We start from the raw sequence: 13261 nt of genomic DNA, 5'->3' as shown, positions 1-13261 counted from the left end.
GTACGGACAGCATCTCCAATGCAAGACATCGATCCACATACGAGGCTCGGTGTATCGGGAGAGGGGGAAAGGACAGGTGTGGTGTGGTGTCCCAAGTGAATGACCGGGAAGGCAAGGCTAATAAGCTGTTCGGACAGCTCTTGCTCGTCAATATCTCGCATTACCTTACCTACCCGAGGCCTTGGTGGCGTATAGGTGGCGCCAGAAAACTGCCTCTTCGGGAGCGGCTGTGTGTTGATATGGATTAGCGGTCTCGTAATGCATACAATATGCATGCGCCCACAATACCATCTCCAACAACACAACGCAATCTTTCACGTTGCAAGCCGTAGTGCAGAAAAACATAGCACAGCATCCCACTAACTCGAGGCACCAACTCGTCTTTAGAATGCGCTAATAACCTCTCAGGCTTTAAACGACAAGATCAATTAGTGAGCTCCAACCCCCTTTCACTCACTCACTCACTCCAACCCCTTCCCCTCCGCCACCGCCGCGATCCCCTCCTCCCTCAACCTATACTTCATAATCTTGCCACTCGGCGTCTTCGGCAGGGGCTCTGTCCGAAGAAACACGTACTTCGGGACGAGGTGGTGGCTCAGCTTCTCCCTGACCCAGTCTCTGACATATTTCGACGACACGTCGGCCGCCCGCATGTTCCCCTCGTGCGGGGTGATGACGATGAAGGCGGCGACGGCCTCGCCGTAGCGCTCATCGGGCAGGCCGACGACCGAGACCTCGTTGAAGGCGGCCGGGTGGGCGAGCAGGCAATTTTCGACCTCGAGCGGGTGGATGTTCTCGCCGCCCTTGATGATGAGGTCCTTGATGCGGCCTGTGATGGAGACGTAGCCGTCGGCGTCGATGCTGGCTTCGTCGCCCGTCTGGCGATGCGATGAGAAAACGGTCAGCGAGAGGGAAAAAAAAATTCTCGCGGGGCAATCAGTACGCTCGGAAGCGGAAAGGGGAAAGGAAACCAAAGAAATGGGAGCGAGACAATGTGAAGCAAAAAGGCAGACCGCGGGAAAAAACGACAGGGGAGAGAGAAAACGAAACTACTCACATGCATCCACAACCTCCCCCCATCCTCGGCATCCGGCACCAGCACCTCGGCCGTCTTCTCCTCGTCCCCCCAATACCCCTTCATCGTCAGATACCCGCTGACGACCAGCTCGCCCCTCTCGCCCACGCCCAGCACCTTAGTGCGGTCCGCCGCGGCCACCACCTTGGCCGTCACGTGCGGCAGCGGCCGGCCCACCGTCTCGATGCGCTTCGCCAGCGGGTCGTCCGTCGTCGTCATGGCGCTGACCGGGCTCGTCTCCGTCATGCCGTAGCATATCGTCAGCTCGGTGAGGTTGAGCACGCGGTGCAGCTTGCGCATCAGCTCCGCCGGGATCGAGCTGCCGGCCGCGATGCCCGTGCGGAGCTGCGACAGCCCGGTGGAAGGGACGGCGCCCGACGCGAGCAGCTCAAGCTCCTGCAGGAACATGGTGGGCACGCCGTAGAGGGCGGTGGCGCGGTACTCTTGCACCGCGCGCAGGGCGGCTTCGGCGTTGAAGCATTCGCTGGGGAAGACGATGGTCGAGCCGTGGGTGGCGGTGGCCATGTAGCCGAGGACGCAGCCGAAGCAGCTGGAGCAGGCGTGTTAGATGAGGGTGGTGTTTGGGGTGGTGGCGGCGACTTACTGGAAGAGAGGTGGTGGGCAGCACACAATGTCTTCTGGAGTCAAGAGCATCCTATCTCCTATGCTTTTGCCGTTGTTCAGGATGGACCTGTGGGTCAAACACGCTGCTTTTGGCATGGACGTTGTGCCAGAGGTGAATTGGATGTTGATGATATCATTGGGATGGAGCGCCTGGTCAGGCAAAGGCCGCTCAGCATCGGTGCCTTGTGCGGCAACATCTTGATACCTTGTCAAAGAGGTGAATTCATCGGTATCGATTCGGCCGTCAGAGTTGTTCACAGTGACAACTGCTTTCAAAGAAGGGACCAGTTCTGACTCTATGCGTGAGCCTCGGAGGTTTGGCAGCAGGTGAGTTAGAAGCGGAACATTCGATCGTGGGTCCTTGCGGGGAAGGTTCGTCTCAGTGCTGATGATCAAGTGAGAGGCCTCGAGATGGGCGAGGGCGGAGACGACCTGGGCAGCGTTGAAGCCGGGATTCAGGGGGACGAGGATGCCACCGAGCTTGAAGAGTGCATATGTCAACTGGACTTCGCGTCAGTCGATAGCGGCACACTGGTGCACGGATCAAATTACGGTTGCATGTTCGATGTTGTTGCCCAGAAACACTGCAACTCGATCGCCCTTCTCCACCCCGAGGCGTTGCAATCCTCTGGCAAGGGCGTTGCTTGCCCGGTCCAATTCATCATACGTGAGCTGGGTTTGTTGGTGTCGCGAGATGACACTGGAGGGACGACGTCAGCAACGGCACTATGGATGCGAATTGGACAAAGCTCACGCTTTCCGATCACCATGCTTAGCCACGATCGAAGAGAAATAGTCGCCCACCGTCTGTTCCAGCAGTGGCGGCTACGTGGATTAGCACAGTCGAGGGAAATTATAGATCACGGCACAGTACCTCAGTAGGGCCCCTCGCAAAAGCCCGGGTCAACAGACCACGGTAACCGATGGGGAGCGGCAGCGATGACGTCGGGGGGTCCCGTCGGCGATGAGGGCGGGTACGGGCCGTGGCAAGGGGTAGTGGGAGAGAGGTTTTGGCAAAGGCAGTGCCAGAGGAGCCGCGGTGCACCAATGCGGACCGGCGCAGCATGGTGGCGGGAGAGGAACTCGAACGGGCGGCGGCATGGATGGTCGACGACGGGCACAGCTGCTGGGCCTTGAGCGGCAGCCAGCGGCGCGGGAGGGGGCGAGCTGCGGCCTCGGGTAATGCGAGCAAGAGGCATGGTGCGGATATCAGCGGAGTGGAGCGAGTGGGCAGCGTGGCAGGGCAGGGCACAAAACAGGGCGTGGTCAAGGATGCGGGGTTCCGGCAACGGGCGAGCGAAAGCGCGGGGTTGGCTCGCTTCCCACCGAACTGCCCGATCAGGCAAGTGGTGGCCGGCTTATACACCCACCCATAAGCTTGCTGACAAGACACCTCCAGTAGTTGTTGGGATCGATCTTGCATGGCAGATCCCTACACTAACTGGTGTTGCACTGCCGCCATACCGACCCGGCTTTCCGACCCTGCTACCCAGAATATCCACGTGTTCTGCGACGTCGTCGGTCTCGGCCTGAAAACCGGCAAAGACGCCTCGCCCTCGGCCTCGTAATCTTAGTATCGTAATGGTGAGAATGGATGGTAGTAGCGTCCATCAGGACAGACCTTCAACTACGTCAGCCCAAGCTAACCGACTCGTAACCATCAGATGACCACCTGACTCTGTAGCTCGTCAAGCCATGGGCAATCCAAAGTCAACCAGAACTCCACGCATTCATTCGTCGTATCTGATGCTCGTCCTTGCTCTCACATCTACTACCACTAACTTGCAATACCGCGGACCCGAGCAAAGGAGAGTACTACGGCAACTAAGACTAGTTAGGTACACTGTACAGCGTCTGCCGTGACAATAAGATAAAAAGGAAACAATAACGAAAAAACAAAGTATTTAATGCTGTACCCAATGTACGTGATGATTCCAAAAGGTATCAAGCCGCCCAAGCCCACCCGTAAAACACCGTTGAGTACAGAGATCGATCGCTCGTGGTCGTCGTAGGCATTGCGATGCTGCCTCTGCTCTTAGCGCACTCCTCAACACCGCACCGTGGAACCGGCGTCGTTTCTTTTTTTGCTTTCTTTTTGATTCATGCGTCATCGACCCCGTCCTAGAAGTCCTTGAACATCTCGTCATACTTCTTGGCCATGTCATCCGTGTACGGCGCACGGCCCTCGGGCTCCGGGTCATACTCGTCAAAATTCCGCGTATCGGCAGGCCCGCGCAGATGTGGTACAATCGGTCCCTGCACCTTGCGGTGGTACAGCGCATCCCAGTCGATATGCCGGAACCAGGGGTGCGATTTCACTGCTGCAGCACCGCCCTTGAGGTTGCCGAGCCGTTTGGACGTGTCGACGGTGCACAGCTTGCTGATTAGGTCTCGTGCGTCCGGAGACATGGCGGAGGGGAAGCGCACTCTGCCCTCGACAATCCTGCAACACGCAAAGTCAGCGGCAACATCATGCAGGGTGACGCAGCCTTCGGATCATCATACTGCTCATAAATCTTCATGGGGTTTTGGTCCCAGAAAGGTGGTTGGCCCACGAGAAATTCGTAGACCAAAATGCCAAAAGCCCACCAGTCAACGGCGCAGCCGTGGCCTGTTTTCCCGTCAGTCGGGCGTCAAGGCCGCACTAGGCTAGTGGAGAAAACGTTACCCGTATTCCTAATTACTTCCGGTGCCAGGTATTCGGGAGTGCCACATAATGTGTACGTTTCCCCTGGACCCCAGTTAGCAGGCTTCACGGAGGGCATGGCGATGGCGACTGACTGTTTTCGACTTTCTTTGCGAAACCAAAGTCCACCAGCTTGAGGTGGCCCTCGGCGTCTATGAGGATGTTTTCGGGCTTCAGGTCTCGGTAAGCAACTCCTTCCTTTTCGTGGAGGAACTCCAAAATCAGCACAATCTCGGCGGCGTAGAACTGCGAGGTCGGCTCGTTGAAGCGACGTGCGCGGCGCAGGTAGCTGAAAACCTCGCCGCCGGGGCAGTAGTCGAGCTGCGGGGCACGGTCAGCAGGAGCGGGCTGGGGGCGTAGGGTGCGCACGACTGACGAGCATGTAGAGGGAGTCGTGGTCCTGGAAACTGGCGACCATGGTGGTGATGAAGGGGTGGCCGGCAACGGCGGCCAGGACGTTGCGCTCGTTGCGCACATGCTCGACTTGCTTGAGGCGGATTACTGGCGCATGGTCAGGCGCGGTGGCTTGGGGTTGCGGGGCGTGCTGGATGGCATACCGTCGACCTTGCGGAGGATCTTCAGCGCAAAGACCTTGTCCGCGTCGCCTTGCCGAGAGCTGGACAGGCGCGCAAGCCAGACTCTCGCAAACGTCCCTAACAAGGCACAGGCTTAGCAGGCGTGTCGCCGCGCGGAGAGCAGGCATTGCGCATACCGGTGCCCAGAGTCTTTATGAGCTCAAAGTCCTCGCAGCGCAGGTGGCGCGACGAGTGGCCGACGCGCTTCTTGGCCGGGTCCTGGGCGACGACGTCGGGCTCGAGCGTCTGCCGGTCGGCCTCCCAGGCGGCCAGGTGGTGCTTCTCCTGCTCGCGCTGCGCCATCTGTTGCGAGTAGTGGTGGTGTGGGTCGTCGTTGTGCGAGCTGCGCATGCTGTGCGGGACGAGGTGGTGCATCGCGGCTGCGGCCATGGCCGATGCGCTTGGGAAGGCTCTGCGGGCGGAAGTGGGCGCTGCTGGATCTCGTGGTGCGTGGGAGGCTCAGCACATCGCGCGTGCGAGGCCGGGGGGAGCGGCGGGCGGTGGTTCGGGGCCTGGGGCTGCTGGATAGGCGATGCAAACCGGCGGTCGCGCTTTGGGTTGTGTTTTGATAGAGGGGCCTGAGCCGGCGCGAATCTCAGCAATGACGCTTCACGCTTCATCTGACAGCCGCTGACAAGGCCCCGGTCCCGCCCACCGCCCCATCCGCCGTGAACGCCGCCCTCCAGCGCCCCAATGCCCCAATGCCCCCTACGCCGTGCAGCGGCACTTCAGCGCCGCCGCGGCCTCTGGGACCGCAGACATGCACGCCCAAGCCGTCTGGTCCAGCCCAGCCGTTCGACCCTGCGGCGCCTGCAGCGTGGGGGCCCAGCGGAAGCGCCGTGCAGGAATGACGTGCGGGAACACGCCGGCCGGCGGCCGTGCTCAGGGCCATGGACGAGCACGGCAGGTGACAGAAGGTCGCTAGGTACACTCTCCCAGCCAGCGATAAGATCTGGCGTGTTCAGAGCACACGCATTTGCGTCCGGATCCTGTCTTCACCTGCCCATATACACACTGATGAGACAGATGCGGTAGGCCCAATCCTTTTGTCACCCGCCGGGAGGCCAGGGCGGCTGCAGACTGCACGTCGCCTTGGGGTGCACGAGGTCGACGTGCTGGGCAACGAGATCCACCGGCCCCTCGACATAATAGAGTTCGCCGCGCTGTCGGCTTGTTCCAGAGCTTATTCTGCCCGTCCAGGTCCCGACGTCACCTGCTGCCGAGCCGCCGAGCCAAGCCATGCGCCGCCCGGCACAACAGCTGACAGATAAGCTCCACCAAGGACGCGACACTCTTTGAATTTAATCTTGACGCGTCCGTTAGATTCAACCCCCGCGTCAATACGGTGCAATATCTGGGCTCAATTCTTGTCACACGCAGCGCCAGTGCTGTCCCGAATTTCCATCTCAAACGCGATCTCAATCTCTCTATTTGCATGATAACTTCGGCACGGGCACTGACCGCATGACGAATCTCGGTTTGCTGTGCCGTCGCATCGCTGTTTTATTTGCCATGTAAACCGTAAACTCCCTTTATTTCCCTTCGTACAATACATTCGCGTACATATACCGCCTTCTGGCTCGCGTTAGGGCGGTCACAGCAGGTGGCAGAATATCTACTGAGCTCACCGAAGACGGTACACTCTTCCTACATGGGTAATTGGATCTCACATCTGGACGGATCTGCGCGCATTCAAGACTCACGTCGACGTCCAGACATTTGATACAATTACCTACATGATGATGGTGCAGTCCCGCGTAGCACAGCTGTCGGGTGCACTGGCAGGGGTCTGCTCGACGCCTGGGGAACCCACGCATGCTTCATCAGAATAGCTGCTTAACCCCTGCTGTGAGTGTTGAGGATCAGACCGACGATAAGCCTGCCAAGACGTCAGTTGTCGCCCTTGCGGTTTCGCAAAGCTGCGTGTGTGCATACCCGTAGAGGCCCAAGACTTCGCCGAAAATGAGAATCAGAACCATGCCAACGAAGATCCTTGACTGTTGCATGTACGAGCGCACACCCTGATCAAGTCAGCACAGAGCGCCCCCCAGTGTTCCGTGACTCCAAACGCACCATGTCTCCCACTTTGCCAATCGCGTATCCGGCGGCGGTGCCCGTCAGGCCCACAGACAGGCCGCACGCAAGATGCATGAAGCCGCTGAACAAGCTGTAGTTCTGCCCCGGAGGCGGGCCCATGTCGCCGGCGATGAGGACGGCAATGACCAGTGCGTAGACGGCGATGATACCCGACATGACGACTGGGATGAGCGACTGCCCGACGTTAGCTCGCCTGCACCACTGGCGGCTCTGGCGCGGTGCTTGCCTTCATGATCAGGTCGGGCCTGAAGGTTCCCACACCGGAGATGCCGATGCCAGACTTGGCCGTGCCGTACGCAGCTCCGGCGCCTGCGCGGTTGTTAGTGGGTGCTGCTTTGCGGGATCGAGTCTGCGGGCGACGTACATCCGAAGATCATCTTGACGGCGGGTCAGCGAGAGATCAGCAGGCCGGTGCGCGATGGGAGCAAGCTTACCGCGAAGGCAATCCCGCCCTGGAGAGTGTTAGCTGGGACGGTGTGCTGCTGCTAGACGGGCGACGTACCATGCCGAAGAAGGGCGCGAACTTGGGGGTCAGGTCGGACTCCATGGCGGTGCAAGCGGCGGTGCAGTGCAGCTTAGGCTGGGCGATGGAGAGGCGCGGCGTGGATGCGGTGGTGGTGTTGACGGGGTGGGTGCGTGGGTGCGTGGGTGCAAGCTGAGACGCTGCGCTCGTCGGCGGCGGAACCTAAGGTTGGACGCTTTGGCGGCACTCACGCGGCCTTAGCCCTGGAGCGTTCTTCGCGCGAGACAACCCCAGGCCCTCGACCTCTAGTCCCTCAACCCAGCCCAAGGCCGACGGATCTAGCGACCTCCCCTCTGCCTCTCTCTCCCCGCTCATTGCTATCCGCCGCGCCCGCCTGCTCCGCGGCCCGCCCCTGCGCACCTCGAGCCCCTCGGCCGCTAGACGACAGATATCGTGCCCCAGCCGCGACCACGCCCGCTCTCCCGGCCGCCTCCCAGGAGCACCCGCACCGTCCCAGCAGACAAGTCTGAACCCTCCCACCTCACCCCGAGTGCTGCCGCCGCCCGCTCGCTGAACGCCAGCCCCCGTCACCAGAGCCCCGAGCGCGTCCTGCCGATCGCTGCAGGGTCATCCAAGCCAACGCCGCCCCGTCCACTCCTGCCTCTCGCATCCCTCACTCCCGCCCAGGGCCACGCAACCACACCCACAGCTGAGGAGCGGGCTGCCGCGCTGCTCCTCGCACATCGCCGTGCTGGCTAGCTCCACATGGCCGACTATAGCGCTCAGCAGGGCAGGGACTACGGCCGTCCTGCCGGTTACGGCCATGGGGGTCGCGATGCCGCCTTCAACGACATCTTCGGCGCCCGCCCGCAGGACGGTCGCTCGCAGACAATGACATCGCAGTCCTTCCAGCGCCCGCCCGACCGCGCCGCCACCATGTCGGGCCAGGTCTCGGACATGATGCAGCGCATGCCGCCCATGCGGCCCGGCGCCAACGGCTACGGCCCACCCCAGCCCAACGGCTACATGCCGCCGCCAAGAGGGCCTCCGAACGGCCCAGCTCCTCCCCGCGGCCAGCCTCAAGGCCACTACCTGCCGCAGCCCATCCGCCCCGACCGCCGTCCGTACGACATGCCCCAGCGCATGGGCGGCATGCCGCCCCCCCAAGGCTACGCCAACAAGCCCCTCCCCCAGAGGTTTCCTCCCGGCGCTCCCGGTCCGGCCCTGAATTCCGATGCGTATCGCTCGCAATCGCTCGCCTCCGCCCCGCGCCCGCAAATCTACCCCCCTGGCTACAACGTGAACCCCGCCCACACTTTCCGCCAGGCTCCCTACATGAACAACCAGGCCAGGATGACCGCTTCCGGACGCGTGGTCCCCGAGCGCTCCGACGAGAGAACCATGTCTTTGTCGTCCTTCAACCGTGACCACGAGTACGCCCAGACCATGAGTGGGCGCGTCATACCGAACCGTCCGAAGCAGGAGCCCAATGGTGTGCCCATGGAGCGTCCCGCGACCGGCCCCGTGCAGCCTTTCGTTCCCCAGCCGGGCACGAAGACGAGAAGTCCGAGCCAAGGAAGTTTCAGCACGCAGAGGACCATGTCCATGGCCTCGACCATCTGCCCACCATCTGAAGCTGGCGAGAATGCGCTGAAGCCGACCAAGTCTGGCTCCGGCCGCCAGGGGGCCGCCGGGGCTCCGCGAGAGCGGCCATTGGTGTATCCAGCGCTTTTGTCCAGGGTTGCCGAGGTGTTCCGGGAGAGGATCGTGTTGGGCGAGAAGGATAAGGACGGTCTGGTGTACCAAAGCGCTTTCACCGGCGCCGAAGCGGTGGAGCTCATAGGATACATCATCAGAACATCGGACAGAAATCTTGCGCTTCTTTTGGGCCGGTCTCTGGATGCGCAAAAGTTCTTCCACGAAGTCACGTATGCGCACAGGTTACGCGATTCGCAGGCCGAGGTCTACCAGTTCCGCGAGACCCTCATGGAGGACTCGACCGAGGTCAACGGCGTCTTTACCCTCCTCACCGAATGTTACTCGCCGACTTGCACGCGTGATAAGCTGTGCTACTCGATTGCTTGCCCCCGGAGGCTGGAACAGCAGGCACGGTTGAACCTGAAGCCCCAGCCAGGTCTCAAGAAGCAGGAATCGAAGACCAGTCTCCACGAAGAGGACGACGGCGAGGAGAAGAAGCTCTGGATCATGACGGTGTCCAAGGAAATCGCCGACAGCATCACCGACAAGGAGAAGAAGCGCCAGGAAGTTATTTCGGAACTGATGTACACGGAGCGAGACTTCGTGAAGGATCTGGAGTATCTTCGCGACTTCTGGATGAAGCCCCTTCGGAACCCCCAAACGTCGCCGATCCCAGAGCATCGCCGCGAAAAGTTCATCCGCACCGTCTTCTCCAACTGCCAGGAGGTGTACAAAGTCAACGCCCGTCTTGCGGAATCCCTGACGCGCAGACAACAACAAGCGCCCGTCGTGCACAACGTCGGAGATATCTTCGGGGAGTACGTGCCGCATTTCGGGCCTTTTATCAAGTACGGTGCAAACCAGCTCTTCGGCAAGTATGAATTCGAACACGAGAAGAAGACGAATCCAGCATTCGCAAAGTTCGTGGAAGAGGTCGAGAGGATGAAGGAGTCAAGAAAGCTGGAGTTGAACGGTTACCTCACCAAGCCGACAACCAGATTGGCCCGTTATCCGCTTCTGCTCGAGAACGTGCTGAAGTACACGGCAGACGACAACCCGGACAAGGAGGACATCCCCAAGGCCATTGTGATTATCAAGGACACGCTTTCAAAGGTCAACGTCGAATCAGGAAGGGCGGAGAACCATTTCAACTTGGTGCAGCTGAACAGGGATCTGAAATTCCGCCCGGGTGAATATGTGGATTTGAAGCTGACAGAGGAGAACCGCCAACTCATCTTCAAGGGCTCGTTGAAGAAGACACCCACGGATAACACCAGTGACATCCAGGCCTACCTATTCGACCACGCGGTTCTACTTGTCAGGATAAAGACGGTCAACAAGAAGGAGGAGATGAAGGTGTACAAGAAACCAATTCCACTGGAGCTTCTGGTGATTACGCAAATGGAGGAGGTTTTGCCCAAGCAAGGTATGGCAAGACGGTCCTCATCCAGCTTAAGCCTCGGCGCCAACAAAACAAATTTGAATGCAGGTGCGAAAGCGGACAATAAACAACAGGGCTACCCGATCACCTTCAAACACCTGGGCAAGGGCGGTTACGAGCAGACGCTGTACGCATCGACGCAGATTTCGCAGGAGAAGTGGATGAAGCACATCCAGACGCAGCAGAAGAACCTCAGGGACCGCAGTAATATTTTCACCAAGGAGATTGTGTGCGAAGGCTTCTTCAACCAGGCCATCAAGGTCAATTGCTGCGTGCCTCTCGGTCAGTATTTTCGTTTTCGTCTGCGAGGTTGGTTGCTGACGCCGAAGCAGATGGTGGCCGGAAGCTGGCCTATGGCACTGACTTTGGCGTGTACGTTGCTGACCGCAGGCCGAGAGACGCTTCTATCAAGCCCAGGCGGGTATTGGAATGCAAGACGGTCACTCAAATCGACGTCCTGGAGCAGCACCAGATTCTGCTGGTTCTCTCCGACAAGACCATGTACTCGTATCCCATGGAGGCGCTAGACCCCGACGACAACCAAGGCTCCATGACCAAGAGGGGTCGCAAGATCTGCCATGCCAACTTCTTCAAGGCCGGTGTGTGTGTTGGCCAGCACCTCGTGTGCTGTGTCAAGACGTCAGCCCTCTCGACGACGATCAAGGTGTACGAGCCCATGGAAGGCATCAGCAAGAAGTCGAAGAAGACGGGTTTCTCCAGGATGCTGGCCGGTGGCCAGGATGTGCTCAAGCCTTACAAGGTAGGATTGCACCGGGCCGCGCTCGATGCTGCAACTAACGCGAGCATAGGAATTCTACATTCCCACCGAATCGACGTCGATCCATTTCCTGCGCTCCAAGCTTTGCGTTGGCTGTGCCAAGGGCTTCGAAGTCGTGTCCCTCGAGACGCTCGAGACGCAGTCGCTGTTGGATCAAGCCGACACGTCGCTGGACTTTGTCGCAAGGCGCGAGAACATCAAGCCGATCCACATCGAGCGGCTCTCGTCCGAGTTCCTGCTCTGCTACACGGACTTCTCGTTCTTCGTCAACCGCAACGGTTGGCGGGCGCGTCCGGACTGGAAGATCACGTGGGAGGGCACGCCGCAGGCATTTGCGATATTCAACCCGTACATCCTTGCCTTCGAGCCCAGCTTCATCGAAATCAGGCACATGGAGACGGGTATGCTGGTCCATATCCTGACGGCGAAGAACATCAGGATGCTGCACTCGTCCACGAGAGAGGTAAGGGCCCGGCATCGATTGGCGGTAAGTGGCTGCATGCTGACTCTGAGCCTCACAAGATCCTGTATGCGTACGAAGACGAGATGGGCGAGGATACGATCGCATCGCTGGATTTCTGGTCGCGCCCGCAGAGCCCGCCGCAGCCGACGAAGCCGCCGCAGATCCCGGCGCAGAGCTTCTCGCCGTAGAATTGTACGCCTACCGTGTTCTCGTTTGGTTCCGTCGGGCTCGTGGCGCTGTTGTGCTCCCGGCGTTTTGTCGTTGGTTCCCTTTTATCTCCGGCGCTCCCGATACCACCTCTGCAGCAGCGGCATCATGCATCGTGTTGAACAGATCGTTTTGACGCTTCATCCTCATCAAAGAAGTCTGGCCTATTGTTTCATCTCCTTTTCCTTTCACTGCCTGTTGATGCAGGCGTTAATTCATCAAATACATGGGTCTCTACCTTTTTTCCGACTCTTTTGCGTCCTATTCTTTGCGTGCTTGATCCGCCTTGGGCACGAATGGTTCGTTGTGTGGCGGGGGAGCGTGGTCCTTGCACGGGAATCTCCACACCCATTTCCCCCCCTTCTCTTTCCTCTCCACGACGCGCATGCTTGTTTATCTCTCCCCGTCTGGTGCTGACTGACCCCTACGTAAATCTCTTGTTTCCTCGAGCGAGTTAACCTCCATCCCCTCCCCCCCTTTTTTTTCCCCACCCCATCTCCCTCATATCTCTCTCCACAGACCAACGCAGCATGTCGACAATCTTAAAAAAAGCGCGTAATGCGATTTGTACAAAGAATTGAACTCTGGTTGTTTGTGTTACTTAGCCCTGGATCTCTCCGATTTTGGTTGTCCCTGTTGCCCAGACAGATCTTCTCTTTTTTTTTCTCCCCCCCTCTCTCTCCTGAAAGTCGTACTCGGAGCGTTTCTCCCTTCCTCGCTCCCTCCTTCCCTCCTCCCTCCCTCCCTCCCCGTCCATTCCCCTGACCCTGAATCCTTATCCTTTTCTCTCTTTTTTTTTTTTTTTTTTTTTTTTAGGTCTTTACTTTGAGACTCTTCTTTATGATGTGTTGCCGCCTTGTTCAGCCTTGGTTACGTCTTTTTTTGTTTAATCCTTGTTTGCGTACCTCACATAGCAGTTGGCGGAAGCTCCTCTTTATCATGCTGAGTGAGTGAGTGATTGATTGATTGATTGATTGATTGAATGATGGCGCTGGTTGAAAGCTTCTTCTCTCTTGCCGCCCCTACCAACCACCTTTGGTTTGAGGGGCCGTCTCCCGTGCTGCCCGCCCGGCTCCCGTGGACTGACTCTTCCCTTAACTGACATGTGTTCCGCTGATCGTTGTGACTCGTATTTTGCTTTCTCGGAGGGCGCT

The 13261-nt window shown here is 59.0% G+C and overlaps 4 protein-coding genes across 4 annotated transcripts; 1 reads left to right on the top strand and 3 right to left on the bottom strand.

The window, feature by feature from the left end:
- Positions 1-461: 461 nt before the first annotated feature.
- SLS55_007241 (uncharacterized protein) lies at positions 462-2765 on the bottom strand (the record flags this gene model as incomplete). The annotated part of the gene is made up of 6 exons (XM_066778662.1): positions 462-878; positions 1058-1625; positions 1680-2200; positions 2252-2399; positions 2454-2524; positions 2574-2765. 6 exons carry the CDS (start codon positions 2763-2765, stop codon positions 462-464), a joined length of 1917 nt encoding a protein of 638 aa, XP_066631099.1.
- Positions 2766-3820: 1055 nt separating this feature from the next.
- Positions 3821-5350, bottom strand: PKA4 (cytochrome c oxidase subunit 1; the record flags this gene model as incomplete). The annotated part of the gene is made up of 7 exons (XM_066778661.1): positions 3821-4142; positions 4205-4310; positions 4368-4430; positions 4481-4706; positions 4762-4886; positions 4943-4990; positions 5098-5350. The coding sequence occupies 7 exons, from the start codon at positions 5348-5350 to the stop codon at positions 3821-3823; spliced, it is 1143 nt and encodes a 380-aa protein (XP_066631098.1).
- Positions 5351-6796: 1446 nt separating this feature from the next.
- On the bottom strand, positions 6797-7604 carry VMA11 (v-type proton ATPase 16 kDa proteolipid subunit 2; the record flags this gene model as incomplete). The annotated part of the gene is made up of 7 exons (XM_066778660.1): positions 6797-6839; positions 6896-6981; positions 7034-7231; positions 7317-7366; positions 7422-7434; positions 7492-7509; positions 7560-7604. The coding sequence occupies 7 exons, from the start codon at positions 7602-7604 to the stop codon at positions 6797-6799; spliced, it is 453 nt and encodes a 150-aa protein (XP_066631097.1).
- Positions 7605-8285: 681 nt separating this feature from the next.
- ROM2 (RHO1 GDP-GTP exchange protein 2) lies at positions 8286-12088 on the top strand (the record flags this gene model as incomplete). Its single annotated transcript, XM_066778659.1, has 4 exons — positions 8286-10941; positions 10992-11419; positions 11469-11900; positions 11960-12088. 4 exons carry the CDS (start codon positions 8286-8288, stop codon positions 12086-12088), a joined length of 3645 nt encoding a protein of 1214 aa, XP_066631096.1.
- Positions 12089-13261: the final 1173 nt, after the last annotated feature.

Source organism: Diplodia seriata (genome assembly GCF_021436955.1).
Source record: "Diplodia seriata strain FDS-637 chromosome Unknown scaffold_7, whole genome shotgun sequence".
In the NCBI taxonomy this organism is placed as follows: Eukaryota; Fungi; Ascomycota; class Dothideomycetes; order Botryosphaeriales; family Botryosphaeriaceae; genus Diplodia; species Diplodia seriata.
The sequence above is the reverse complement of the archived record's forward strand: the minus strand, read 5'-3'. Positions and strand labels throughout refer to the sequence as shown.